Source organism: Mustela putorius, unplaced genomic scaffold, assembly GCF_011764305.1.
Source record: "Mustela putorius furo isolate JIRA1106 unplaced genomic scaffold, ASM1176430v1.1 tig00000117_pilon_pilon_pilon, whole genome shotgun sequence".
NCBI classification, from domain to species: domain Eukaryota; kingdom Metazoa; phylum Chordata; class Mammalia; order Carnivora; family Mustelidae; genus Mustela; species Mustela putorius.
The window spans coordinates 2591118-2617819 of NW_025421286.1; the positions used below are offsets into that span (position 1 = coordinate 2591118).

Sequence of the window (26702 nt, forward strand, 5' to 3'; positions counted from 1 at the left end):
TTGGAAAAAATATGTCAGAGCAGTTACGAGGCCTGTGGGAAGGTGATCATTAGCTGGATCCAAGAGGCAGATTTACATATGAGAACTGTCCGGGAGAATAAAAGTGCAACCAAATTGTGGCATTCCTCTATGTTATAATAAATTTAAACATTAATAAGTTATTAAAGTGCTCTCCCATGGTATGTCATTAATAAAAATTAACAAAAAAAATACCAAGAGCAATATTCCCAAACAACGAAGGTATCATAATCATCCTAGAAAGCATGAACAGTAATGGAATAGGAATATCTGCAATTGTTATCTTCAATAAACATTGCAGGATTTTTTTTTAAGTTGTTGTATATGCCATGTCAAAAATTAATGAACTCTGATTCTATTTGCATTTATTCCACTAAATCACATCATCTCATTCAAAATGTAAAACTAATAAAAACAACACTTGTGCTAAAATCTCTAAGCAGATATCTGTGACAACTGTAATAGAGGCCAAGGAAGTACCATGTGGATCACCTGAGAAATCCTGAAGATGGGATTTTTCTCATCCCTGAACCCCAAGGTGTGCTCCACGGTCGGCTACAGGCCCTTATACTCAATTAGCACTTGCTGACTCCTAAAGAAGCATTTGGGAAAGATTCCACATCCCCTATAAGATCCATATGCTATTCTAGGCCAGTAACATTTGCTGAAAAGCACTGAAGCAAATCAGAAACAGTGTAGTCAAAACAGCGAAGAAAAAGATAATAATACGACCAATAATTACTTCTGGTCAGTATGACTATAGGAGTTGGTTGTTGGTTTGTTTGGTTTTTTTCCCTGACACTTTATATCCTCCTATACTTTTCTAATTTTCTATAGTAAAAGGTATTTTTTTTAATTATTGGGATAATGTTAAGGAAAAAAATCAGTTAATCTTCAAGTCACTATCACAATCACCTAAAATGAGGGCTTGTCTGCCCAAGCTCACTTTTTTTTTTCTCCCCAAGCTCACTTCTGATTCACTGGGAATGTCTTTAAAAACTGCCAGGTTCTAGTCCCACCCCTAACCCCACTAACCTGAATAGGGGAAGAGCCAACATTTTTCAAGCTAATGTAGTGATTCGACTGTGCCACCAACAACTATGCTTTATAGATGGTTCCTACTTCATCTACAAAAGATTAATTTCTTTGGAAAGGATCAAAATTGGGACCAAAACACCAAAAAGAAAAAATATTCTTTTGGAATGAACTCCAAATCTAGAGACACAGCTGATTCCAGGGAGAATTTTAGTAATTCCTAGAGTGAATGAGGAAAAATGAAACCTCAGCAGGAAATACCAAAATGGATACAGTGAATGAGGTAACAGATTAATCATGGCTGGAACTCGACAGAGCTCACTCGACAGACCAGGAGTTGTTTCCTTGGGATTCCAGAATAAAGAGCTGTTCTGCACGGTGAACCGTGGGTCACAATGGCAGATGGATTTCGGTGGCCACACAAGTGTGAAAAAAGGCAGGGCCTGATCCCTCTGGACACGGCCATATGTATATGGATGCTCAGACTTTGCCCATAGCTCCCCAAAGACTGGCCTGTTTCCATCTTCTCAGTTCTGGGCAGCATCTCCAGGCAACCTGGGCAATCTACACACTCCTACAGCCAAGGCATTGCTATGCAAGCCCTTCTTCTCTCTAGCACATGGGCTAAGTTTGTGCAGTTCCCACACTGGGTAGTACAGAATAAAAGGAAAGTAAGCAGCAACTTAAAACTGCCAGAGCTGAACTTGAATAAAAACGTACCCCCCTTTGCAGCAGAGACAAAATTCACCTTCAACATCCTTCCCTAAAGAAAGAAGGGCAGAATAAAAAAGACTGAAATCTTGCCACTGGCAACAATGTGGATGGAACTCGAGGGTATTATACTAAGCACAACAAGTCAGCCAGAGAAAGACATACCATATGATTTCACTCATATGTGGAATTTAAGAAACAAAACAGATTAACATAGCAGGGGGAGAAAAGAGAGGCAAACCAAGGAACAGACTCTTGAACTATAGAGAACAAACTGATGGCTACTGGAGGGAAGGTGAGCAGGGAGGGACTGGGTTAAACAGGTGATGGCTATTAGGGAGGGCACTTGTTGTGATGAGCACTGGGTATTATAAGTGATGTCACTAAATTCTACACCTGAAATTAATATTGAATTGCATGTTCACTAGATGAAATTAAAAAAATAAACATAAGTGTAGATGCAAAAAAAAGAAAGAAAGAAAGAAACTACACTATGTATGTTGTATCCTTCAAATAACATCTTCCTTCATTAAGATATGAGAGTTTCCATATATATGCGTAGAAGTTTGTGCTAATAGCCAAATGCTTACCTCACTGAAACAACAGTTATGTACAAACTGTCTTCAAGTAATATTCTTTCACTGATATATACATGTTTGTAAGTGTATGTGTAGAAGCATGTGGGAACAGACCTATGTTTACTTAGAAAAGAAAAAGAAACAACAGATACCTATCAGAATGTCCTTGACTCTTCTTTGATATAAACAGCAAAGCTTTATCAATGTGAATGTCCTTCAGCATTAAATTGTTTATGATATCTCATCACTGATTTAAACGATCTATTCACAGTGAGAAATGACTTAGAAGTCGAGATGCTCATAACAAAAAGCCACTACTACCCTCCCTTTCTTAGCAATTCTATGGCCTTCTGCCTCTCCCGTTCTCCTCTTCTACTTTATAAAGTTCTCCCTGTTTCTTCACTGTCAGTCCAACCCCTTTCCACCCCCATGTTAAATGGAGTGCCTTGAGCAGAAAAAGCCATTTTGAACAGAGAAAGGAGCCACTTGTTGCAGAATGCAATCAAGCTGTCATGTTTCAGCCTATTTGGTGGGCTTTGGGACTGATAGTACTAACTGGCCAAAAGAGTGTGCTTTAACAATTCCTTATAAAAATACACTTGCTATGTGAAACATGAAACCCACTTCTCCATAGAAATAGCACAAAGCTAAGGCGCCTGGGTGGCTCAGTCCGTTAAGTGTCTGCCTTCAGCTAGGTCATGATCCCATGAGCCTGGAATCAAGTTCCCCATCGAGATTCTTGTTCAGTGGGGATCCCACTTCTCCCTCTGTCTGCTGTTCCCCCTACTTGTGCTCACTTGCTCTCTCTCTCTAGAATATAAATAAAATTTAGTTCCTAAAGCTAATAATACATAGTATTAAAAGTAACCCTTGATGATGCTTTTTCTACATGGAATGGCTTTCTTGGTTCCAACTGGGTGTGTTGCAGAGCTCCCTTTCTGACCCACACTCTATGCTGACATTTTCATCATGTGGGGATCCAGGTATGATATCTGAGAAATGGGGTAAAATGAGGCTCCAGACAACAATGGGGACTAGATGGGAGCAGCCAGGCTCTTGGCAACAACAGCAACCTGAGGCTCCTGAGGAAAAGCCTACAGCTCCATGTACTAGGGGAGGAGGAGGCAAAGAGGAATAGCGGCAGGATTCTCTGAGGCTGACTGCCAATCCCTCTCTCCTTCCTGTGACTCCACCTCCACCCAGTTCTCTGCTGCAGAGGGCCTGGGGTAGCAGAAAGGGGCTTGGGGTGGAGGGAGCATGGAGAAGTGTTAATCCGGAGTCAGGAGATAAGGGACTGCCTGAATCTTGTCCCCCACACAGGAAAACCCAAAATGATCCTTTAGGATAATGATGCTCCCATCTCCTAAATGCCACTGTGAAAAGCACTTTCTTACAGTTCAATCCTCATAGCACTCAAAGATAGGTATATCACTTCTTAGCACCGGTAAGAATAATAGAGAGAGAGATGCTGAAACCTGCCCATGGCACCCAGAAAATACTGAGGTCAAGATTCAAACCCATGTTCATCTGGCTCTCCTCTTCCTTTAGGAACAGATTTCTCTCAATTCCAAGGCCAGAAATGGGGATTTTGCCAAAAATCACTCCTGACCAAAATATTTGCATATTAATACAATCTTACTGCAACTAAAAAACAAAACAAAAAACAAAAACTGTCAAGTTAAAAATATAAATTAAACTTTCAAGACACATTCAGTTGTTCTATCTGAAGAAGGCAAAACTGCAACCTAGTAAGTCCTACATATGCCTCTGCCTTGTAAACCTGGAAGGCGCATTCCTTCCCAGAGTCCCAAGAAACGGCCTCAGCCACTACATTTACTGCGGCCAAGTTCCAAGGCTGCCTCTTCAGTGACAACATCTGTGACACTGCAGGACGCCTGTGAAGAACCAGAGCTGACTTCTTCTGTAGGGTCCTGCAGTGGACTAATTCCTAAAATCCTTCCCAAATTCAAACATTAAAATTATCCACATTAATGTCCTACTAAACTTTAGTCTCCATTATATATGCTGTAAAGGTTAACTTAAGAAAGCAAAAAGTAAATTTAGATGGCCTTATATGTATATATTTACATCTATTTATTATATATTTACATCTATTTCCTGAAATGTATAGTTAAAGAGAAGAAAAGCCAAAGCCCATAAAGGTTGTAAGTGATTTGCACTGTTCAAAGAGCAAAGTAGTAATTTCAGGTTTCCTGGACCCAACCCTAAGGCCTTCACAGCAGTTCTGTACCTTACATAGAGAATATTCTAAGATTTCCAGTTGGGATCCCAGTGATTTGCCTTTTAAGAGAATTCCTTTCAAAAGAATTCCTTTTAAAATGCTCCCTTGTTTTTAGTTAAAATCAAAATTCCCACATTAACAGTATGGAAATAGTATAAACTTTTCATTATGCTTAAATATTTTAAAATCTATATATTCAAAAATTAAAACAAAAAATTTATAAGACAACAGAAAGAAAATACTATAGATGTTAAAATAACTCAAAACTTTCTAAACTAGTCAAAACAGAAAAATGGATGGGGGTGAAACAAAAAGCCACTATAGGCCACAAAAAGCTGGAAGAAAAAAGAAACAATAGACACAGTTCATTATTTATTCCAATTTCTATATCTTTCAGGGTTTATATTTAAATGGAGAAAAGCAAAACTCTCTGAAAAATCCATTATGTGTTATGTATTATCACTTCCCCTCAAAAACAACCTCTAAAATCTTTGCATTCACCCTTGAGAAATTAATTCACTTAGTACTTCTTTCCCCAGTATACTTGGGGTTGACCAATCTCAAAAACAAAGTCGAAAACACTCAGAAGCTCCACCAAACTTGATTTCAGTTTCAGGTTCCCAAGTTAAAGCAGAAACAACACAACAGTAACTTGAATATTCTTTCCAAGCACAGTGAAGAGACTAGGGACAGCTGCAGAGACAGCTGTAAGGGTTAACTGGTGATCCTGACCCTACTAGCTGCTGCTGCTGGTATTCGTTATGAAACAGGAAAACTGCCTAAGGAGTCTGCCCAGAATACCAAAGGAAGTGGTAAAAAATGAAATCTCAACTAACCAACTACCTAATGCTTACCAAGCACCTCTTATGGTGTTAAATATCAAATGGGTACCAGGAAGGACAAAGTATTATAAAGTACAGTAACTCCAAATTCTCCCAGACAGCCCCAGCTTCCAATATTCAGCTGCACTCTAAACCATATAGTCATGAGATCATGTGTCCCACCTTGGAGTCCAGAAAAAAAATGATCACTGCAAGCCAGGAAATTTATATTTGAGTTGAGAATCACATAAGTGAGTAATTTTTTTTTAATAAAACAGTATTCAAAGGTGGCTCCCAATGCAGTCAATAGACTAATGCTAATCCATGGCACATTTTTAACCCTTACTTTGACAAAATGACAAAGATAATCATACTAAAGTAGGTCACATAGCCAAAAACCTATAATTTGATGACTGTTCTTTATTCTGAAAGCATATCCTTCCTACATTGGAGTGTGTAAAATGCTTCTTTTTAACTAAATGACTGGTGACAGGTAGGAATTTGCTATTCTTGAGGTTCTTACCTTCAAAATAAAAATCTGGCCACCATATATCAATCTCAAGTTTTTATCAGTCTATGAAATCTTAAAATCTGGGAGCTGCTGACATTCAGGGCTCTAGTTACTCATTCCTCTAGATGCAAAAAAAGATAAAACACCTTATCCTTGATTCCTGATGCCACTTCTGAAACAAACCACAAAACTCTCTTTGCTTCTTAGTACTTCTCACCAAAAAATGTACCTATACCATCCTAACCAAACCACAGCCACCTCACTGGTGTGATCTACTCACAAGCACTCCTGTGTTCTTAGGAGACTTCAAAATCTGGTTGTTCTCTTCCTGTCCACACCCTCATCTGCCATCATATACTATCACTTTCCACCCCAGAATCCTTTATGGATCTTACTGGCATACCATATAAATAAATCATTCTGCAGTCAACTGAATCAGACATTTATTAAGACTACTACACAGACCAAAGTTGCTGAGAAACTTCACAACTTGAACACCACCGAAAATCACACTGCAGAGCAGGACCCACGTGGATAGCACTGCTGCAAGCAAACAGGCCAGCCTCAGCCACTAGCACATTATGCAGCACTACCTGCTCTTACCACTCAGACCCATCTGTGCCTGTCACCCTCCTCACTCTAGCTTCTTCCATAACCATCTTTTACTCCACTGACTCCACACCAACCAAAAAGAAAGTCTTTCTCTTCTGTGAGGAAAAACAAAAATCTTCACTAACCTGGATGACTTCAATAGATAAGAAACTATGTCTAGTTCTTCTCAACCAAACCTTACGAACTTGTCACCCACACCTGCAGTCCCCCACCATAATGTGATTGCTGCTGGCTTCTTAACTCTATTGAAAATTTCCAAATGACTTCTTGTTACTAAAATGAAAAAGCCCTTTCTCAGCACTAATTTGTCCTAACCTCCCCTGAAGTATTTGCAATAATACTAAGCCTTCTTATTCAAAATTCAGCTCTGGAATCCCACTCTAAGAAATATACCCAAGAGAATTAACAACAGGTGTCCAAACAGATCTTATATGCGAATGTTCAATGCAGCATTATTTGCTGAAGCCACCTGTTTTCAAAAGGTGAAAACAGCCCAAATGTCCTAGAATAGACGAGCAGTTAAACAATATATAGTGTATCCATATAATGGAATATTACCCAGCCTTAAAAAGGAATGGCATTCTGATTCATGTTACAGCATGGATGAACTCTGAAAACACTATGCCAGGTCAAAGAAGCCAAATACAAAAGGACAAATGTTGTATGGTCCATTAATATGTAATATCCAGAATAGGAAATCCATAGAGACAGAATGCAGGACCGGAGAAGGGGAGAAAATACTCAGTGGGTACTGGTTTTCCTTCTGGGATGATAAAAATGTTCTGGAACTAGTGGTAATGGTTACACAGCACTGTGAATGTACTAAATGTCACTAATAGTGGGAAGCCTGGGTAGCTCAGTTGGTTAGCACCTGCCTTCTGCCCAGGTCATGATCCCAGAGTCCTGGGAAAGAGTCCCACATTGGTCTCCTTGCTCAGCAGAAAGCCTACTTCTCACTCTGCCTACTGTTTCCCCTACTTGTGCTTGCTCTCTTGTTGGCAAATAAATAAAATAATAAAAAAAAAGAATGTCACTAATGGTAAATTTTTTGTATCTGTGTTTTACCACCACTAACAAACACCTCTGTCCTTGCCCCAGTTTCATTCTTTGGCATGCTGCTGTCCAGTTTTCCCAACACCGTTTATTGAAGAGACTGTCTTTTTTCCATTGGGTAATCTTTCCTGCTTTGTTGAAGATTAGTTGACCATAGAGTTGAGGGTCCATTTCTGGATTCTCTATTCTGTTCCATTGGATTATGTGTTTGTTTTTGTGCCAGTACTGTACTGTCTTGGTGCCTACAGCTTTGTAATAGAGCTTGAAGTCTGGAATTCTGATGCTTCCAGCTTTGTTTTTATTTTTCAGGATTGCTTTGGCTGTTTAGGGTCTTTTGTGGTTACATACAAATTTTAGGAATGTTTGTTCTAACTGTGAAAAATGCTGATGGTATTTTGGTAGGGATTGCATTAAATGTCTAGATTGCTTTGGGTAGTATAGACATTTTAACAGTTTATTATTCTTACAATCCATGAGCATGGGACTTTTCCCATTTCTTTGTGTCCATCAGTTGAAGAATGGATAAAGAAAATGTGATACACACACACACACACACACACACACACAGAGGAATATTACTTAGCCATAAAAAAGAATAAACTCTTGCCATTTGCAATGATAGAGATAGGTTTTATTATGCTAAGTGAAATGAGTCAGAGAAATAAAAATATATGATTTCACTCACATGTGGATTCTCAGAAACAAAACAAATGAACATGGAGGGGGAGAGAAAGAGAGAGGCAAACTATGAAAAAGACTTTTAACTATAGGGAATAAATTGAGTTGATGGAATGAGGTGGGCAGGGACATGTGCTAGGTGATAGGTATTCAGGAGAGCACTTGTGATGAGCACTGGGTGTCTACTTCTGACACTAATACAACACTATATGTTAACTAACTAGAATTCAAATAAAAACTTGAAGCAAAAAAAATTTGTTATATAACTAAAAAATATGCAAAAATATCCAAGATGATGTAAATGAATAAGGGCTAGAACATGAAAGGAGGGTAGAATTGAGGACAAATATAAGTAGGCAAAAGCAAGAGGGAAAAGAGAATTCTAAGTAGGTAAAAAGGATAGACAAATACATGATGTGTATATCTGTTTCCTATTACCGGTTTAACACACTTTCATTATCATTCAGTAAGTCAGAAGTCTGACATGGACCTTAAAGGGCTAAAATTTGGGTGCCAAAAGGCTTAGTTCCTTTCTGGAGACTCCAGGGAGAATCCATACCCTCACCTTTCTCAGTTTCCAGAGGCTACACACATTTCTTGGCTTATGGCCCATTCAAAGCCAGCAATAGCCAGTCAAGTTTTCTCACAATGCCATCTTTCTGTTTCTGACAATTCTTGTCTCCCTCCATCCCATTTAAGAACCCTCATGATTATATTAAACCCACACAGATAACCCAGGATAACCTCTCCATCTCAATACCCTTATTTAACCACATCTACAAAGTCCCTTTTGGCAGTGGAAGTAACATATTTTCAGGATCCAGGGATTAAGACATGGACACCTTGGGTTGGGGGTGAGGGGTGGTACCCTAATCTTTGACAAAGCAGGAAAGAAGGTTCAATGGAAAAAAAACAGTCTCTTCAACAAATGATGTTCAGAAACTGGACAGCCACATGCGGAAGAATGAAACTTGACCATTTCCTTACACCATATACAAAAACAGACTCAAAATGAACGAAAGACCTATATGTGAGATAGGAATCCATCAAAATCCTTGAGGAGAACACAGGCAGCAACCTCTTCAACCTCAGCCACAGCAACATCTTCCTAGGAACATCACCAAAGGGAAATAAGGGCAAAAACGAACTAATGGGACTGCATCAAGATCAAAAGCTTTGGCACAGCAAAGGAAACAGTCAACAAAACCAGAAGACAACCGACAGTATGGGAGAAGATATTTGCAAATGACATATCAGATAAAGGGCTAGTATCTAAAATCTATAAAGAACTTATCAAACTCAACACCCAAAGAACAAATAATCCAATCAAGAAATGGGCAGAAAACATGAACAGACATTTCTGCAAAGAAGACATCCAAATGGCCAACAGCACATGAAAAAGTGCTCTACATCACTTGGCATCAGGGAAATACAAATCAAAACCACAATGAGATACCACCTCACACCAGTCAGAATGACTAAAATTAACAAGTCAGGAAACGACTGGTGTTGGCAAGGACACAGGTAAGGGGAACCCTCCTATACTGTTGGTGGGAATGGAAGCTGGTGCAGCCACTCTTGAAAACAGTATGGAGTTTCCTCAAAAAGTTGAAAATAGAGTTATCTTAAGACCCAGCAATTACACTACTGGGCATTTACCTTAAAGATATAAATGTAGTGATCTGAAGGGCCACCTGCTCCCTGATGTTTATAGCAGCAATGTCCACAACAGCCAAACTTTGGAAGTTTGTCCATTGATGTCCATTGCAGAAAAGTGGATAAAGAAGATGTGGTATGTATATATAATGGAACATTATGCAGCTATCAAAAAATAAAATCTTGCCATTTGCTACAATGTAAAGGGAGCCACAGTAAGAGAAATAAGTCAATCAAACAAAGAGTTACCATATGATCTCACTGCTATGTGGAATTAAAGACACAAGGCAGAGGATTATACGGTGAGAGAGGAAAAAATGAAACAAGATGAAAGCAGAGAGGGGAAACAAACCATAAAAGACTCTTAATCTTAGGAAATAAACTAAGTGTTGCTGGGGGAGGGTGGGTAGGAAGATGGGGTGACTGGATGATAGATATTGGGGAGGGTATATGTTGTAATGAGTATGGATATTATATAAGACTGATGAATCACAGACCTGTACCCCTGAAACAAATAATACATTATATATTAACTAAAAAAATAATAATTTTTAAGAAAAGACTGCTAGAGGTACAAATTTAAGGTTTTTTCACTCTACATTAAGGAACATACTTCCATTATACGTGACTGAGCTATTCACTTCAGCATTATAATCAAATCCAATATTCAAGCATTTAACATATGACCAAGCTCTCATGGCACAATTTTCAAGTGTAATTATGAAGTTTAAACACTTTCTATAAATACTAAATAAATTCTTATTTTCTTCATCCTTGAAGTTAAAAATAAAATCATATGAAAGTCAGAGAAAGGATCCCCTAAAATTTACATGTAGTGGAATTCTTAAAAGGCACAGCAGGAATAGTCTGAAAAAAAAAAATAAAAAAACACACCCTTCAGCAAAATCCCTTCATATAAAAACCATCTAATTTCAATTCCTTGTAACACAGTTCTATGTAACCGAACTCCAAAACAACCTCCTAAAAGCAGTCATTTCAATGAATGGATTTCTACATATGATTGTGTTAATACTTATGGTAAGTCATAAGATTTGGCAGGAAAACCACTTACTGGCTTGCCAAAGGCTAAGTTTGGCACACTAGTGCCCCACTGCCAAGAATAGTACTGATAACTGGCTTTCTATCCCACATGATTATCTTCCAAGTATGCTTCACTCAGTCACTCCCCATGTACTAAGCTCCTATGGAAATAGTTAATGGAACTGAGCACCTTGTTTTCAATTCGGAAGAATGGGATTTCCAAAATTCTTTATGGAAGGAAGAAAGGGACAACAAGTTGAAAGTTGGAGGAATCTTGCATAAAAACATGACAATAGGAAAATTTAAATAGTAAGATAAATAAAGAGGCAGGGAGAGCTTAAGTATACTAAAATAACCTAGCTAAATTCAATCATCAAACTAAAAGGAAAAATGTTAATTTTGATGCCAGATAAGTGGGAGCAACAGAAAATTCTGGGGGATGAGTAAAAGTACTGGTGATGAGCACTGTAGAGCAGCATAGACACACCTAGGGCTTTCCCAATCCATAGCTGCTGTCCAGGTTGTTCTACAAGACTATGTGGCCATGATCTCTCACCTGCATACCAACCTTATATTTCAAATAGCTTACAAGTTATTTGAACTTGAATGTTATACTCTCACCTTAAATTCAACAGGAGGAAAACTGGATTCACTATCTTTCCCAGATAACTGGCTTTCTTTCCCAGTGACTACATTTCTGGTCATGGTAATTCCAACCAGCCAGTCTCCAAAATTAAAATAGCCTTGAGATCTGTAACTCCTGCCCTTGTCACATTCCCTACACCTAAATGATCACAAAGTCCTGTTGTTCCTTTGATTCCCTTCCCTTTGCATCTACATCTTCATGATTATAATTGAGGCTCCTAGCAGGTCTTCCTGCCTCTGTTGTTTTGCTACTCAAATTCATTCTGTATTACCTACATCAAACTGCATTCTCAAAACACTTCTCTACCCTTTTCTCATACCTCCTGACTTTAAGGATTTATTAGACCTAATAATGTATTATACATAAGGAATCATTAATTATACAATAATAAATAGTAAGCACTATCATTTCACAAAGTGTGTGCCAGGCATTGTGTGAGGTATTATTGTAATCATAATATGTAATCCACATATCAATTTGTAATGTGAGTATAATTAACTGCATTTTAGAGAGGAAACTGAGGTTTAAGTTTATTAAGTAACTCACTGGAGACATTCAGCTAGTAAATGGAAGACATTTCTAAATGTACTTTTTTCTTTTTGTTTTTAATGTACTTTTTTTGAAAGCAGGGTTTGAGCCCAGGTTTGAGACTTACCCAAAGCTGAGCTCTTTCTGTCACATCACAGGGTCTCTGACTCCCCACTGCTTTATTTCATCAAATCTAAGCACTTCTGCCTTTGTTAAAAGGTGGAAATACAGCTTCTAAGATAGAAGAATGAGCATGAAAATAGTAACATCTTTAACCATCCTTCACAGAATACAAGACTATACAAAAGAGTTCCACGTCAAAAAAAAGAAAAAGTAGTTATAGGTGGTCCTTAAGTAGCTCTCCTTTCTACAAGAAGGCCTCACAACTAACCCTTTAATATAATAGCATTTATAACCAGAAACTTCCAAGGTAATCGATTCTCAATAAATCTACTGAATTAATGATACTTCAGAGCATTTTTAAGGAAAGATCTTCTTGTGATTCTGTGACTGATTTATACCATCATACCACTTAACATGCTATAAAATTGCTTGTTGTTCATCAGACTAGCAGGTCTTGAAGACAAAATCATGTCCATCTTCCTGGTGTCTATATCTCCAGCACCTACCTCAACACAGAAGAAATCTCAGCAAATATCTACTGGATGAATAAAACCTCAACTATTAAACCCTAAGCTCAAAATATAGATAATAAATAACGAGAATTTTAAAATTCTCCCGCATCAAAAAACTACCTCATTTAATATAACCTAAAAGGACAGACAGCTCAGATTTTTCACTTCAACCTTACAAATTCTGACAAAATACAACTAATACAAGAATTTCTTCTTAGTTTGCACACTTAACTATAAATCCACCACAGTTCATTTTGTTTCTTAAAAAATTCTCCTAATGGCCTTATCTTTAAACCACTTAAAAATAAGATTTTCGTTACACATTATCAGCTGTAATTTAGTGTTCAATCCTAAAGTCCTAGCACTTTATACTCTGAAAGGACTTAAGAGATGATGAAGTAATCCCTTCACAATAAAAATTAAGAAACAGACTGGGGGGGGGGGGGGTACTGAGTGGCTCAGTGGGTTAAACCTCTGCCTTTGGCTCAGGTCATGATCTCAGGGTCCTAGGATCAAGCCCTGCATGGGGTTCTCTGCTCAACAGAGAGTCTGCTTCCTCTCTCTACCTGCCTCTCTGCCTACTTGTGATCTCTCTCTCTCTGTCAAATAAATAAATAAAATATTTTAAAAAAAAGTTCTAAGTTAAAACAAACAAACAAATAAACAAAAACCAAAAGAAAGAAACAGACTAAGAAAAAATTAAAGCTATAAAATTAACTGGTGTTAAAATCCAGCCTCTGATTCTCAGTTCCATGCTCTTTCCTCAGTTAATCAATTAGTTACATGTAATGTAAAGGCATTAAAAAAAAACCCCTTTCCACCACATAAGAGTCTTTGATCAAAATAGGACAGTACTCGGGACGCCTGGGTGGCTCAGTTGGTTAAGCAGCTGCCTTTAGCTCAGGTCATGATCCCAACGTCCTGGGATCGAGTCCCACATCGGGCTCCTTGCTCAGCGGGGAGCCTGCTTCTCCCTCTGCCTCTGCCTGCCATTCTGTCTGCCTGTGCTCGCTCTCCCCCCCCCCTCTGATAAATAAGTAAAATTTAAAAAAAAAAAATAGGACAGTACTCAAAACATCTTTCTCATTTCCAATTTTGCCAAACCTTTCCTACAAGGATTGAAATCCCAGTAAGGAAGATTCAGAGCGTGGTCCACTGCCCACAATCTTCTTATACATGAAGATGAGCCTGGCTCCCACATCTGCTTATACTATCAGTCTGTAAGACTTACTGATGTCAAATTTGTTGGCCTCCCAGTACTTTGTAGCCTTGTGAATGATTCCAAGTACTACAGAACTTTCTGCCCCTGGATAATAGACTCCCCATTGAAAACACAAGGGTAAATATTAATCCTCTCCTGATTCAACTTCATTTCCTAGAATTCAAGTAATCTTTTATTATCTTCTTAACACTGAAGAGAAGGTTCATTCTAGTAATGGCACAAAGGTCCCTGCTACGTTCCAGAATTATTTTCTACTTAGCAGAATTACTCATCCAATCTGACAGCAAAGGTAAATAACTTGTCCAAAGTCATGCACCTCATAAATAACTAATCAGTAATTCAAACTTAAGTTGGGCTAAAAAATCTAACTCATTCTTCTCCACTTTATCCAACATAGAGCCCCAGCCGTTAGAGAGTCTGCAAGATTAGCTGTCAACATAGGCCCTCCAAAGAACTAATTAAATATATGACCCATGCAGCTAATAAAATAAAATGAGAGGCATGTAATGTAATGATCAGTACAAGCTTATTTTACTACTATAATCTACCTTTCCACAACTCTTGAATATGTTTTGTTTTTGAATCTTAATAAATAATTTGTCTCTCCTTAGAAGTTATTTGTTGATACTAATTACAAACTTCATAGAAAATAAAATTAATGGGATTTACATTTAAGATCTGATTGTTCATACAGTGACTGGAGAGAGCTTTGGATGACAATATATTTAACCTCTGTATTCTTTGGGGATAATAAGAAAACTGCATCACAGGATGCTCTTTTGCTATGGTAACAAATATAAACCCTTTGAACAGTACCCAGCCCAGAGTAAATGCTCAACATGTGTTATTTATTGTAATTACCATAATTAACATCACCATCGTCACCACCTAGAACATTAATGTTATGATACCAGAACACAATGTTACCAGAACATCAATGTTTAAGGATGGTCATTTTTGACATTATGTTCACTGTTGAATCCCCAGTGCCTGACACATAATTGGGACTCAAACATTTCTTAAGTGCATTAATTATGATTATTAGTGCTTCTATTACTAAGTAGAGGATGACTCACACCAAAATATAATTGCCTCCAGGAGAAAAGATAAATTAAGCATGAAAAAAATTGCTACCTGGAAATTTAGAAGAGGTACCAAATAGAGAATTGCTAGTAACACAAATACAATGCTATTGGAAGAGAGAAGAGGAGAGGCTACTGTCAAGTCAAGTAACTATCTATTTAGATTAAACTAACCCACAAGAAGAAAAGTTGAGTCAAAAGTACTTGCTAAGATCATTTTGCAGGCAGAACATTTTCAGGCTTAGACCAGGCTTCCCAGTTCATAACAGGGTATGCAAATCTAGAATAGAGGACTTCTGAGTCTCCTAAGGAAAATCTAATTGGACCTTGACAGCAAGGATAAACACCACAATATAGAAAGGAAAAGTGGCATTAGAGAAAGGAAAAAAATGTATCAAAGGACACAACAAGCAAACTGGGAGCTGTAACTCTCAGGTCTGTGTACAGATAGAAGGATCCCTGGGAACAAGTTGTAGCAGCCATACAAGCAGGCAACCCAGCCTCTCACCTGCCTCTCTCCACCACACTGAACACTTGGACTATCCATATGCTCATCAAAGCTTTTGGGCAAGTTCTCCAGGCACAGTTTTCATCCAGACAACCCATCACCCAAGCTGCAGGCCCAGGGCCCTACCACTTCTGAGGATCCTATTAATTGGCTACTGGCTCTTTGTCCTCCCCTGGGAGAAGGTTTATGGGCAGGAGAAAGCATTTTGCTCTGACCATTTTCCTCTCTTGCTGAAAAATCCCTTAGAAAACTGAAAAGAACAGTAGGGAAAGAAAAGAGACATCAGAAGCTTTCAAAAGCCGTCAGAGAACATAGTGCTCCACCTCCATTCCTCACCCCTATTCCTGACTTCTACTAAGACACACACACTAATATGTTAACATAACCTAATGGACATGGTAAGGTACCAATCAAAATATATAACAGCCTTTAAAAACAGCCTCTTGAGAGCTGAGAACTTCTGCAATTTGTTGACAAACTGCCCAAGCGAGGTACTCTAACCAGACAGGAGAGAAGGTCCTGAGGAAAAAAAAATCTAGTGCATTAAGGGTTCTTGGGCAAGTTTGAAGTTCCCCAAGTCACAGTTTCCTTTTTTGATATAAGGTGGACAGTAAAAATTTGAACCATCTGGGGTGAAATGAGATAATGTCTTTTTTTTTTTTTTTTTAAAGAAGTATTTATTTTAGAGGCAGGGAAGGTCAAAAGTAGAGTGAGAGAGAAACTTAAGCAGACTCACACTGAACACAGAGCCTGATGTGGGGCTGGGTCTCATGATCCTGAGATCACCACTTGAGCCAAAACCAAGAGTCAGACTTAACCAACTGCACCACTCAGGAGCCCCTAAATGAGGTAATTTGTAGAAAGTGCTTGGTACATTGCATGGCACACAGTAATCATTCTATTGATGTCAGTAATTTTTTTTTCTGTATCTTCACCCCAAATGATTAGCTACTAAGTATCTAGAAGACAAACATGTTGCCTTCCTTAAACCTGACTCATAGCCAGATAATTCTCATTTAATCGTAACTTTTACTTAACAGAAGTTCAGAAGCAGCTGCTTCAGAGGACAGACAGGCAGGTTGAGAACTCTATAACTCAAAGAGCCATTCAGGATCACAAGAACAATTAAGAGTACTTTCAATTCATCTAGAAATCAAGTCAGTAACTAACAAAAGTCACTCTCAGTTTCAGTCCTGGGGTCCTGAAGCCAACCATGGAGACTGTGGAGCACTGGATTTTCCCATGTCATGAGTAGATAAGGTAGCACTCAATAAGTCTGGGGCACTGGAGGCAAACTACCAGCTCAGGACAGTATATAATCCTGAATGAACACTGAATGTCTAAGGTCTCTAAAGAACGTGTTGTCTTAACACAAAAAGCTGCTCAATATCACTCATCATCAGGGAAGTACAAATCAAAACCACAATGAGATATCAAGTCATAGCTGTGAGAATACAACAATCAAAAAAAAAAAAAACAAGAAATAGCAAGTGTTGTCAAGAATGTGGAGAAAAAAGAACGTTTATGCACTGTTGCTACCAATGCAAATTGGACAGCCACTGTAGAAAAAGAGTGTGGAGGTTCTTCAAAATAGAAATACCATATGATCCAATAATTCCACTACTGAGTATTTACCCAAAGAAAACAAACACACTTCAAGCTCTATTACAAAGCTGTCATCATCAAGACAGCATGGTACTGGCACAAAAACAGACACATAGATCAATGGAACAGAATAGAGCCCAGAAATAGACCCTCAACTCTATGGTCAACTAATCTTCGACAAAGCAGGAAAGAATGTCCAATGGAAAAAAGACAGCCTCTTCAATAAATGGTGCTGGGAAAATTGGACAGCCACATGCAGAAAAATGAAATTGGACCATTTCCTTACACCACACACAAAAATAGACTCAAAATGGATGAAGGACCTCAATGTGCGAAAGGAATCCATCAAAATCCTTGAGGAGAACACAGGCAGCAACCTCTTCGACCTCTGCCGCAGCAACATCTTCCTAGGAACAACGCCAAAGGCAAGGGAAGCGAGGGCAAAAATGAACTATTGGGATTTCATCAAGATCAAAAGCTTTTGCACAGCAAAGGAAACAGTTAACAAAATCCAAAGACAACTGACAGAATGGGAGAAGATATTTGCAAACGACATATCAGATAAAGGACTAGTGTCCAGAATCTATAAAGAACTTAGCAAACTCAACACCCAAAGAACAAATAATCCAATCAAGAAGTGGGCAGAGGACATGAACAGACATTTCTGCAAAGAAGACATCCAGATGGCCAACAGACACATGAAAAAGTGCTCCATATCACTCGGCATCAGGGAAATACAAATCAAAACCACAATGAGATATCACCTCACACCAGTCAGAATGGCTAAAATCAACAAGTCAGGAAATGACAGATGCTGGCGAGGATGTGGAGAAAGGGGAACCCTCCTCCACTGTTGGTGGGAATGCAAGCTGGTGCAGCCACTCTGGAAAACAGCATGGAGGTTCCTCAAAATGTTGAAAATAGAACTGCCCTATGACCCAGCAATTGCACTACTGGGTATTTACCCTAAAGATACAAACGTAGTGATCCAAAGGGGCACATGCACCCGAATGTTTATAGCAGCAATGTCCACAATAGCCAAACTATGGAAAGAACCTAGATGTCCATCAACAGATGAATGGATCAAGAAGATGTGGTATATAAACACAATGGAATACTATGCAGCCATCAAAAGAAATGAAATCTTGCCATTTGCGACAACATGGATGGAACTAGAGCGTATCATGCTTAGCGAAATAAGTCAAGCAGAGAAAGACAACTATCATATGATCTCCCTGATATGAGGAAGTGGTGATGCAACATGGGGGCTTAAGTGGGTAGGAGAAGAATCAATGAAACAAGATGGGATTGGGAGGGAGACAAACCATAAGTGACTCTTAATCTCACAAAACAAACTGAAGGTTGCTGGGGGGAGGGGGTTTGGGAGAGAGGGGGTGGGATTATGGACATTGGGGAGGGTATGTGCTTTGGTGAGTGCTGTGAAGTGTGTAAACCTGGTGATTCACAGAGCTGTACCCCTGGGGATAAAAATATATGTTTATAAAAAATAAAAAATTAATTAAAAAAAAAAAAAGAAAACAAAGACACTAATTTGAAAAGATATAGGCACCCCTATACTGAAGCATTATTTACAATAGCCAAGATATGGAAGCAACCCAGCATCCATAAATAGACAAATGCATAAGGAAGACATAGTGTACACACACACACACACACACACAACACACACAAATACATACAGGAATATTATGCAGCTATTAAAAAGGATGAGAGCTTACCATTTGCGACAATGTGAATAGAACTAGAAGGTATAATGCTAAGTGAAATAAGTCAGAGAAAGAGAAATTCCATACAACTTCACTCATATGTGGAATCTAAAAAACAGAACAAATGAATAAACAAACAAAAAGTAGAATCAGACTATAAATATAGAGAACTAAATGATGTTTGCTAGGTTGAGGATGGGTAAAATGGTTGAAGGGGAGTGGGAGATACAGGCTTCCAGTTATGAAATGAGTAAGTCAAAAAAGGCACAGCAGAAAGAACACAGTCAAAGGTCTTGTAATAGTGTTGCGTGGTGACAGATGGTAGCTATGCTTCTGGTGAACACAGCATCAAGCAGAGAGAGGTTTAATCACTAGGTTGTACACCTGAAACTAATGTAACATTGTGGGTCAATTACACTCATAAAAAAATTGAATGTGTTATCTAGAAATCAAGTTTTAACAGACCACATCACATTTCACTAAATCTCCATCTACATAAGTGATGATTCTTATACCTATATTGGAATGTAGAAACTTATGAGAAATTGAATATGGATTAGAAAGTAAAACCAAAAGAGGTAATGTCCCAGCCATCTATTACAATTCAACTGAAGCATTATTTAAAGGGGGTTAAGGAAAACTGTGGGAAGAAAGGTACCTCTTGCCAATTCTCAATTACCATTTTCTAACATACTAAATTAACTCTTAAATGAAGAACACGAAGCCTGAAAGAACCACCTGAGTCTAGAAAATTAGGTCATCCATTTTACCTGTTTTCTTTAAAGACCAAGAACTAACAAAAGTAATGAAAATTAGAAACAAGGCCATAAAAACAAAATTCTGAAACAAAATATGGCTTAAAGAATATGACCTGATAACTCAAAGTGTCCATCTCTTTCATTTTTGCAAGATTTACCAGAAGTCTGTTGTCTTCCAACCACAGACAAGTTAACTCTTCTTGCCTGTAGCTATTTAAAGATAAATGATTTGTCTTCCATGTGTCGTGATGCAGAAATCTAAAGCATTGAATTAGTACTTGCTTAAATGTTTGGCCAGATCCAAACCTCCCAAGGAAAATCTAGCCCAATTTACAGGTTAGGAAGGGCCTCACCATGTCAAATACTTCCACTTTCAAAATACCAATATTAACCTTATAATCAACACACCTGACAATGTAATCTACAGTTCCAACCTGCCTGCTCCCTTGGCAGAAACCAGCTTGAAATAACAGACTGGAAAAATATCCATTTAACAAAGGAAAAATCCACAAAAACTAACTATTCAATTACTTAAGTCTCTATCTACCAAAAAGTGTGCTTATGCCATCCATTAGGGAGTAATAAAATGTCCTAGGAAGATGACTGTCTTCTTTAAAAAACTACTAGCAAGCATGTTGTCCATCATGCTGTTCTGTTGCTTAAAGTTATTTCTCTAAGAGTGTAGTATTAATAAAAATTTTGACTCGCCTATCCACTTTGTCTTGATTTGCAGGAAAGTCAAAGCTGAATTTTATGTCCATATTGACAGCAGTCAATGTACAGAAATCAGCGGCTTTCTTATACACTAACAATGAAAATACAGAAAGGGAAATTAGAGAATCGATTCCATTTACTATAGCACCAAGAACCATAAGATACCTGGGAATAAACCTAACCAAAGAGATAAAGGATCTGTACTCGAGGAACTACAGAACACTCATGAAAGAAATTGAAGAAGACACAAAAAGATGGAAGACCATTCCATGCTCTTGGATAGGAAGAATAAACATTGTTAAAATGCCTATACTGCCTAGAGCAATCTATACTTTTAATGCCATTCCGATCAAAATTCCATCGGTATTTTTCAAAGAGCTGGAACCAGAAGAGACCCCGAATCACTAAGGAAATGTTGAAAAACAAAAATAAAACTGCGGGCATCACGTTACCTGCTTTACTACATCACGTTACTGCATCACATTACTACTGCTTTACTACAAAGCTGTGATCACCAAGACAGCATGGTACTGGCATAAAAACAGACACATAGACCAGTGAACAGAGTAGAGAGCCCAGATATGGACCCTCAACTCTATGGGCAAACAATCTTCGACAAAACAGGAAAAAATATACAGTGGAAAAAAGACAGTCTCTTCAATAAATGGTGCTGGGAAAACTGGACAGCTATATGTAGAAGAATAAAACTCGACCATTCTCTTACACCGTACACAAAGATAAACTCAAAATGGATAAAAGGCCTCAACATGAGACAGGAATCCATCAGGATCCTAGAGGAGAAGAGCAGCTATCCTTAGCTTTGGGTTTTAGTACATTACCCCCATCTTTCTATTGGCCTTCACTGCAAACTCCTGTTTTTTGTTTTGAGTTATTGACTGGTGTTTTGTGGATTACTTCTCTTTTTTTTTCATTCTTTTTATGATGGTCCAATGATATGTTTTTTGTTGATGCCACTTCAGAAACTTTTTGGAAATGAGCAAGAGGTATAAATAATTTAATAAATTAAGTTCCTTCCATTATTATTACAGTGTCCTCACTGTTCCCAAAACTGTCCCCTCTCTTCATTCCTGTGCATGCTGTTCAAACCAACACAGTGCCAGCTATTTCAAGCATTCAGTGACCTCTCCCAGAGTTCTGAGGCTGGATAAACCATTCATTTGGGCTCTAACATACTTTTAAAATACTACTTCACTACTTATACAACTTTACTACATCTCTACCATACTTGAATATTACTTTTTTCATCTGCATGGTCTTAAGTTCCTTGAAAACTATAAGATCCTAGTGGGCAATAAGTATATCATGATATTCCCACCAGCATCAAAACAAGCCCTGTACCCAGCAGAAAGAGTAAAGCTGTGTTCTTCATGAGAAAAGTCAAGATTTTTGAAAGACCATTAGGCAAAACTAAGTAGGAGATAATATGCTGAAAGGTTCTACCTTAAAGTAATTAAACCAAAGAAGTAAGATATGCAAATTACCTATATAGCCAACAGAGATTGCATGTATGTAAATACAAAGAAATTTCCTGGAATGGCTGCATTTGGCAGGATTATCTGGAGTACACAGAGGCTTCAGGTGACTGAAAAGGAGTAACACCTGTGAGGGCATTCAGCCACAAAAGGACTCCAGTGGGGTACAAAGAGAGAGTATTCAAAGAAAAGCAAGAACAGTTCCAACTGTGTAGTAAAGAACCAAAAGTACCTTAAGACAGTGGAGATGAGCTCTGAAGATGGCTGGTAGAGGGCCTAGAGGCAACAAAGTCAAGCCTGAGCCTGGTTTTCTTTTTTCTTTCTTTTTTTTTTTTTTTTTAAGATTTTATTTATTTATTTGACAGAGAGATACACAGCGAGAGACTGAACACAAGCAGGAGGAGTGGAAGAGGGAGAAGCAGGCTTCCCACTGAGCAGAGAGCCCTATGCAGGGCTAGATCCTGCACCCTAGGATCCTAGGACCCTGGGATCATGACCTGAACCAAAGGCAGAGGCTTAAGGACTAAGCCACCCAGGTGCCCCCAAGCCTGGTTTTCTTTAAGGAGATTTAATAAGGTAAAAACTTTAGAAAATGATTCACAGTTACTGTAATAAGAATAGACAGGAGGGAGAAAGCTAGTATATGAAGCTTGACAGTAAATATTAGAGATGCATAGCAAACAGGGCACCATGACTATCTGCACTTTCTCAAGTGGAAATCTAGGACAACCCATTTAAGAGCCCATCACAGCACAATTACCATGAATACCCTAAGAGCAATGATATCTACCTTACCTTCTTGAATCTGAGACCTTTCTTAAGAGTAGAACAATCTCTCTTTTTTTTTCTCTCTCTCTCTCACACACAGACACACAAAGCTGTATTTTAATGTGTATAGTTTACTACTGAAGCAACATTAACAAAATTGTTCTAAGCAATGCCTTGGTTCAAATCTCAGCTCTGACACTCACTGGGTGTGCACTCCCAGGGAACATACTTAACCTTACTTAGCCAGGTATAAATTGGGAATAAAATTTGTACCTGCCTCTAAGGTAGGGATATATAGTGTTTAGCAGAGTGAGTAGTTCGGTAAGCTCTCACGATATATTATTATTATTTTTTTAAATTTTATTTTATTTATTTGTCATAGAGAGAGAAGCGAGAGCAAGCACAGGCAGACAGAGTGGCAGGCAGAGGCAGAGGGAGAAGCAGGCTCCCCGCCAAGCAAGGAGCCCGATGTGGGACTCGATCCCAGGACGCTGGGATCATGACCTGAGCCGAAGGCAGCCGCTCAACCAACTGAGCCACCCAGGCGTCCCATATTATTTTAAAAATAGACAATAATGTATGGATTTTTAGACCTCTTGTATTAACTTCACAGTCCTCTGGAGATCCTTGATACCCAAGTTAGGAATCACTGTCCTAGAAGACAAATGCAAAGCATAGCAAGCAGCAAGTTCCATTAGCAAGGATTTATGTGCAGCTACAGAATTCGGCACTGTGCCAGGGGTATAAAAGCCAACACAAGAACCCAACATGGAAAGGGACAATGCAGAGGGCAAATGTGCGAGGAAAGAGGAAAATATTGGTGCTGAAGGTAAAAGGGGCCTAAAACCCAAGGAATTTAAAGTTGGAAATGAGGTAGTGAGCCAAAATAAAGTGATGAGCCAAAAATATCTGGTTAGAGCATTGCACACTAAACATGTGCTTAAAGAAGACTTCCCTGGAGCAGCCTTTTGGACAAACTACAATGGAGGCCACTTCTGCACCTCTCTTGCCATTCAGTAGCAACTAGATGATGTGTTCCAAAGCTTTAAAGAAGGTCCCATCTCTAACTTGCACTGATCGATAGTGCTGGTCACTTAAATTGGTATAACTCATACCAAGTGTTATCTTAATAGCTTAACCAATTTCTTCAAGGTACTAAAAAAATTTTCTATCTTCAAGAGTTCACACAAGTTAAGTAAACTTTTGAGCTTCAGATTCAGTCTAAGAAATTGGGAAAAGGGAAACCATCTACCAAAGAGTCCTCACCATTAGGAAAAAAAAAAAAAAGTTTGTAGGCCACGACTTGAAAGCTTATAGGCCCTTGCCTAAATTGAATGGTTCACTTCCTCAGTCTCAAATTCTTTTCCTATTTCCTATCCACCTCTTCCACCAGTTTTCAAACAGTTGTTTATTGTAATAACCTTAAACAAAGTAAGATGAATAACCAGAAAATACTTAGATATCCAATAATTAAAACTATCTAGTATTCTTGGACTCTAAATCTGGCCAATTCCAATTTCTTTTCTAATGCTAGAGTGCTTTGAAAGCAGAGTTTGAATCCCAGCTAGACACTTGTAGTTGTTTCACTTCAGACAAATCAGACTCCCATGCCTCACTTTCCCCATCTGTAAAGTGGAGGCGAAAAAAAAAAAAAGCACCCCTTCAAAGACTACTTGTAAAAACTAAATGAGTTAATATTAGTCAAGTGACCGATACATGATAAGCACATTTATTAGCCATTATTATCACCTCCATTACAGAGTAATATTAGCCACTAGCAAGAGCTCCAGGAACACACATGTAACATTTTGTCTACAAAAATAATGAGTAAAATCATTCCATCCTGAATGAATCTAAAGCAGCACAGCTTGGTTAGATACAGCGGTGAGGGCCTACCTGTTGCAGTATCTCTAAGAGATAACTGTCAGGAAACAGCCATGCTCAGTCTGCACATGGGGTTCCAACATGCAGGACAGCTCCTCATGATTACATCACTTAAGGAACTCCTTTTGTTTGTAAATAGAACCTTAGCCTAACTTTGGACCAGTCTGTCAGATACACTTCAAATGTATTAACATGAATCTCAGGAGTTTGTGTGTTTAAAAAGTTTTTGTGAGGTGTGCTTTTTAAACAAAAAATATTTCCTAGTCTATGACTCCTCGGCACTACTTTCTTTTAATTTGTTTTCTTCTGTCTGGAAAGCTGGTGAGGGGGAACCAAAACCGCAAGAACTCCCCTGCTTCCCAAGCATTAGCAGGTCAGTGGCCTTGGCCCTTACACGGAAGTATAGCAAGTTGACTACACACACACACACACACACACACACACACACACACACAGAAAACCAGTCCTTTTCCCTCCCCCAGCACTGGGATCTGCAAAGAGCTAAATTAAAGTGCACCCTAGAGACCTCGGAGAAACAAGCACTGCAGTCGCTGGCTGGGCAGGTGGGAGACGGTAGGTAGTCTGGCTCAGGTGCGAGAACCACGTCCCAAGTAGGACACGCGCTCCCATGCCCCGAGGGAAGCCTAGAAGCATTCCACGCATTCAGCACACTCTCCACAAGACACATCTTGTCGCCGACCTCCACAACAAGCTACCTCGGAAACCTTCCGGGATGCCCAGAAGGCTGTTCCTGGAAATGCAGGCAGCCCCGGGCGCGGGGCTCACACGTGCCCCAGCAGCAGGAGGCCTGGCTCGAACTCCCATCTCGGACTCACCTGGCCCGTGATGCCAGTGATGAGCGCCACTTTCCTGGGCTTGCCCATCTCTCCGTCCCCGGAGCCGCGAGCGCTGGGGCAGCGTACCGCCGCGTGTGCCATGTCGCTACCGGCTTGTGGCCGAGGGCTGGGCGGAGCGGAGGCCAGTGGAGCAGAGACAGCAGTGCCGAAGGGACGTGGGGGTGTGCCTGCACACAAGCCTCCTCGCCCAAGCTGCAGGGAAGTAGCGCACCGCGCGGCCCGCCGCCACAATCTGACAGGGGCGCTCTGGAGGCCGGGCGGGGAGGGCCGGGGGCGGGCCAAGGCGGGCCCCACTGCGGGGCGGCGGGACTGCGGCCTGACTGGCGCCGCGTCATTCGCGTCAGGCCGCGACGCTCCCGTGGCGCCCGCGGCAGGCCCCGCCCCCCGCCGTCTGCCGCCTCGCTACGCCACGCCTCCTCCGCCGCGGGCCGCGCGGCCAGGGCGGGGCGCCTGAGGGGCGGTCTTGCAGCGGGGCGCCGCCGACTTTGGCCGTGGCTGTTAGGCAGGTTCAGGAAAGGAAATGTTGCCGGGTCTTTAGGCCACGCCAGTCCCCTGGCGAAGAGGGCGCAGGCGGTTGGCGGCTTGGTCTTCACCGGCTTATCTTCTTTGGAACCCCTGTCTCCTGCCCTCGGCCTTTCTTGCCGTCCCGGGAATGCTAATATTATCTGAGGATGCTGAGAGGAAGTAGCGCCGACCTTTTCATTAGGAGAAAGCTTTGAATGCCAAATCTAGGTGTCACGGGGCCTGGGTCATCAGCTTTGATAAATAATTCTTGGAAACCTATAGCATTGCCTTTTGATGAGTTTGGTTTTATGTTTCCTGAGGGGCGCAAGGCCCCTAAATGGGGTCACAGGTGTGTGGAATGACTAACCTCACCTGTAGCCCGGCTTTCTGGCTCATCTCACGTTTCCCTGAAGCTTGGAACCAAGCACAAGTTTCCAAGTAACTAGATTCAAAGTACTCTAGTTCAGAGGACTGGCAGAGTACAAGAAAGCCTGACCCCACTCATGTGCAGCTTGAGGAAATGTTGTAAAGACGGCAGGGTCAGACAAACGACATGGCCAGTTTCAAAAAAAAGTAAATCAAATGCAAGGTGGGGTCCTAACCTGATGTCTCCTGAACTGGCTTTCACGTGGCAGCTGCACTTTGGGGAGAGAGAAGGCCAGAGGTGACTCACTGGGAGGATGGCAGGTGTATGTACCTAAGGAGGTGGCCGGAATCCATGGAAGAGACAAAAATTTCCCTATTTACACTGCTCTATTAATCTGTACATTTTCCTCTCTCCAGTAGATTACCTCAGATCATCACCTCAAGTCACA

General features: G+C 39.8%; 1 protein-coding gene across 3 annotated transcripts in view; it reads right to left on the minus strand.

The window, feature by feature from the left end:
* The window catches only part of GMDS (GDP-mannose 4,6-dehydratase), a 614085-nt gene extending 588476 nt beyond the window's left edge, over positions 1 to 25609 (minus strand). For 2 of the 3 annotated variants that reach the window (XM_004753606.2, XM_045089644.1), the window contains exon 1: positions 25363 to 25609. In XM_004753606.2, the coding sequence (XP_004753663.1) occupies positions 25363 to 25464 (102 nt within the window). In that variant the 5' untranslated portion in view covers positions 25465 to 25609. The remainder of the gene's footprint in view (positions 1 to 25362) is intronic. The other variant, XM_045089647.1, reaches the window with a different exon arrangement.
* Positions 25610 to 26702: the final 1093 nt, after the last annotated feature.